Source organism: Gigantopelta aegis, chromosome 8 (genome assembly GCF_016097555.1).
Source record: "Gigantopelta aegis isolate Gae_Host chromosome 8, Gae_host_genome, whole genome shotgun sequence".
NCBI classification, from domain to species: domain Eukaryota; kingdom Metazoa; phylum Mollusca; class Gastropoda; order Neomphalida; family Peltospiridae; genus Gigantopelta; species Gigantopelta aegis.
Genome location: NC_054706.1, coordinates 13,307,986 through 13,312,569, shown reverse-complemented (window position 1 = coordinate 13,312,569; position 4,584 = coordinate 13,307,986). Strand labels below are relative to the sequence as shown.

Sequence of the window (4,584 nt, the reverse complement as noted above, 5' to 3'; positions counted from 1 at the left end):
TTGTGCTTCGAGCAACATCTACCGGTGACATCAGAATACTAACTTTCAAAATTATTTCAAGCAATTGGAACATGGGGATTCCCATGGTATTTATCGATATAAAACCTGCTTTTTCACTCCATTTGATAAAAACGTGATCTAAGTGTGTTACAGGTTTGTAGATTAACCAAATTATAATTTATTTTCGCTGGATGGAACTAGGGTGTACGGCTTTAATGCATCAAAGGTAATAAAATAATAGTAGCTGTGATATAAACGCTAAGAGTGTCTGACTCACTATCGCTTTACCCTATATATACGTGCAGGCCAGGTCAGGTCAGGTCAGGTCACGTCATAATGTTTAACGTGTACATCCAGAGCAAGCTGTTGTAGGTAGCAGCGAAGTAAATCATAACATACTGTCCACCATGTTAACATAAATTTAAATAAAATAGAAAAAAAGAATTTTTCCAGGTGAATCACACATGTAGTGACGATGGCCAGTCCTTGTTTTGTGCATCAAGTATGTCTGAACTGGGTGATGTCAACCTAAATCTGGAAATAATCTTTTATTTTTGGAAGCACCCCCCCCCCCCCCCCCCCAATTTTGCCATTTCACGGCTGCTAGGAACTCTCTCCACCCCGACCATATATTCATACTCGGTATGTACAAATCACTCATGGAAAGTGAGATCTCATTCAAAATAACTGTGCACCATAAATGTAGGTGCAATTCCTGTCAAAGATCCAATTTCTTACATATTTTCAAACTTATAAATTATTTTATTCAAATATGGGGTGTATTTTAAAAGCACTACTTCCTGGGCAACACGACGCTGATTGGTCAGTTTACTTCTCTGCAACCTGTAGCGTACACCTGTCATGGGCGCAGGTGTCGACTTATGCCGGCTCCTCTGGTAAACGTGCGCATGATCATTATTATCATTATATATTCTTTTTATTAAATTACATTCGGTAATTTCTGTAAATAGTGGTCTTAGTGGGTGTGGCTTTTAAACCCAGTGAAATGAGAGAACAGCAACAACAACGTATAATGAATAAAGATGTTATTCAGTTCACGCCCTAAAATATATATTGTTGTGATAGCCTGGTTCCATTTTTCTTTTGTCATCTTTAGTCAAATAAAAATAAATAGGAACTGAATTATTGAGAAATTCGAATTATATTGGGGAAAAAAAAAAAATTCTAAAATGAAAAGCAATATTTAATTTGATAGCTGTATGATATATACAAGTAAATACTCTGAAACTGGGCTTATGCTATAAGGGTTTGAAACAATTTACTATGGGCAGGGCAGGTAAACGAAATTCAGCATCATGTTGCATAGAAATTAGTTTTATTTAAAAAAAAAAAGAAGGTCAAGTCTTGTTGACTGATTCACAAGAAAGGTTTTGTTTTGGTTCATTAATCGTAGTTAAGACAGGGAAAACTATGAGTTTGAATTATGATACCAACACTAGTTAGGTATTGCTATTTTAGCGAGAGTTCCTCTCATTCACCTGTAGGCTGTTTAATTTTATTTTTTTTAAAATTAAAAACAAGAGAGAAAAAATGCTGTGAATAGGGTTTAGGGGCCATACAAATATTACGTAACGCGATTTTGGGGTAAAAAATAGACACCCCCCCCCCCCCCCCCCCCCCCCCCCCCCCGTAACACTAGACCATGCAACCCACAAAATATGTCACGGTTGTAAAACGTAAGGAATAGTCGCGCACTCCATTCTATTTACATGTTTTTTACTAATTGCTATTTTCAAAATTCTGCCCATTTTCAACTCTATACACACACACACACACACACACACACACACACACACACACACACACACCATCCCGAGTCAGGCAACCGATCTTATCGGATGGGCGTGTTCGAAACGCAATAGCCCGAGTACTCCGACTGTAAGAGAGCTAGACGGACATTTGGACATAAACACGCTCTCATTACAGTCAGAGACCAAGCTATGTAATTGTTTGGCAATCGCCGACCACCAAAAAGTAGTCAAAGATTTCCGCTCTAATACCACAACAGTCCTATGTAATGAGAGCGTACTTGTGTCAAAATGTCCGTCTAGCTCTCTTAAACCCAAGTGGTATATGGGCATGTTAAACGTAGTTATTATCCACATAGTTCAAGATATTCAGGGAAATATAATCAGTATGACCCACGTGTGTCATAATGAATTCACGTGCACCACGAATGACGTAATTTTGTGAAGCGACGTCATAACTTAATGTGACTTCCTCAGTGTAAACGCTTATAAAAAATAACGTCATTTATGACGTAGTTTCGTCATCTCTTTTTAGTTACTTTCAAACGTTTTGACATGGTCCTAAAAATAATATTTTGGATAATGTGGATAATAAAGAAATTATTACACTCGAGTGTGAATCGTACTGATTTTACGAAACTCGTATATACATATATTGTATACATAAAGAGAATGTATCGTGGCAAGTCTGAAATTTGGGGGCGATTCGATGCCATAGGTTCGAGTCCCAGCAACGGCATGAGACAATTTGTGAGGCCAGAAAGGATTTAATTATTCCCTGCGACAGTGCGTTAATATCTGTGTATGTAACAGTCAACCTCGACATATATATATTAAGCCATACAATATTTCATATTGACATTTTTTAAACGAATTTTTAATTACTGTTTGACAAGTGTTATCCAATCACATCCATTCACTTTTAATCATTTTCTCTCTTATCTAGTTCCAGTGGACGAAATGTCGGAAGTCCAACAATCCTTTCTGAAAAAGCTCTACGAGAAACTGATCCAAGATGACCACAATGACATAAAACTAGTTTTCAAGATGGCTCCACGACAGGAAGTAGACTGTGTCTGACAGCACTATCGTCCTATTTTGAGGCGATGTTGACGTCTGACATGTTGGAGAAGAACACTGGAGTGATCACGTTACCGACAGTCTCTAAAGAAACCTTTGACGATGTGCTGAAATTTCATATTCTTGGTGAGGACGTCGTCAACGACGTCAACTGTTTTCTATTGATTGACCTCACCGAGATGATGCAGCTGGATGACCTCAAGGTTGCTTGTCTGGAATATCTGAACAACAATCTTACACTGACCACAGAAAACTGCGTTCTCAGGTGGAGATCATTAAAGAACTACGGCATGGAAGATCTTGCTACAAAGGCTTTTCGGTATGTAGTGAAAAACGCGGACAAACTGTCAGAGAATGAGTCAGTGATGGATCTGACAGAAGATGAATATCTTCAGGTGTTGTTTCGGGATGATCTGTCACAGAAAGAAGATGACGTGCTTCGAGATGTTCAGAAGTGGATCAGTCAGCACAATCCTTCAGTTGAAACTATGGTCGACCTGTTCACACAAATCAGATTTGAGCATGTTAGCATGAGCTACTTGACAGATGATGTTATTTTTACCACCTTTGTCCATCAACACGAGGCGTTACAACAAGTAGTTAAGAAAGGTATCAAAGCCTATTGTTCATACTACACAAAAATTAACACGTTTATCGACAACAGGATTTCAGGACGAATGCTTGATGTTGTATTCGTCCTTCGAAATTCTGTTGAACTATTATCTGTTGCTTGTTTGAGTGATAAGCGCTGGTATGAACTGCCTGTATGTTCTAATAAACCAGGTGGATATTTTGCAGCAGCAGTCTTAGAGAAATCAATATACATTACTGGAGGATCTGGAAGAAAAAAATCAACGCGTGTATTTAACGTATGGAGAAGGATGTGGAGTCATGGTCCAGATCTCAAACATGATCGCTGGGAACACTGTATGGCTGTTCTAGATGACACGCTGTACGTGATTGGAGGAAAATACAGTAACACTATAGAACAACTGCAGCTGGGACAGTACGAGTGGCAGGTGGTGGGACATCTCGGATGTAGACGACAAGATTCCTGTGCTGAAGCTGTTGGAGAAAACATTCTGGTGATGGGTGGAAAACTGGATTGGAGGGTAACAGATCAGGTGCATTGCTTCAACACAAACACACACGCTGTCAGCACAATCAACATACAGTTGGAAAGTGGAATCCTAACCAGATCATATCTAGAGATGCCAAACCTGTATTTAGTACATTACAACGGTTCTGTTGACATCATTCACATCGACGACATAAACACACCAACATTAAGAGCCGAACATGTTAGAACATATTACCAATACGGTTACGAGTTTGGATTTGTATACAAAGATGGCAGCATCATTGTTATTTCCAAGAAGGGCCTAGAGAAGCTGGACTTCGGAGATGGTTCCAACGAATCCGTTACACTGAAAAATACACCATCATTTAGGGACATCTATGGTGCATTACACATGCAGATACCACGTTTCTGTTTGCAGTAAAGTGACACATTACATCAACAAGAACAATAGAGATATGTTCTTTCATGAGTCCTATCATGAGGTATGGTAGAAACATAAAACGTATCATATCAACGGGTCAAAGTTCGAAGTGCATTTAATTTTAAACAGCGCATTAAGGATACGCCTTCCATTGGCGATGTATAAGTCTGTTATATAAAAACGTCATGTAGGCAGTATATTATAATTATCGTAGTTTGATTTAAACTGCTATC

The 4,584-nt window shown here is 38.7% G+C and overlaps 1 protein-coding gene across 1 annotated transcript; it reads left to right on the top strand.

The window, feature by feature from the left end:
• The first annotated feature begins 2,875 nt into the window (after positions 1-2,875).
• LOC121379478 (kelch-like protein 6) lies at positions 2,876-4,351 on the top strand. Its single transcript, XM_041508123.1, has one exon. The coding sequence runs from the start codon at positions 2,876-2,878 to the stop codon at positions 4,349-4,351; it is 1,476 nt and encodes a 491-aa protein (XP_041364057.1).
• The last annotated feature ends 233 nt before the right edge of the window (positions 4,352-4,584 follow it).

Bases quoted from the DNA above. Each gene is read 5' to 3' on its own strand.
- LOC121379478 (XM_041508123.1), top strand. From the start codon at position 2,876: ATGTTGACGTCTGACATGTTGGAGAAGAACACTGGAGTGATCACGTTA.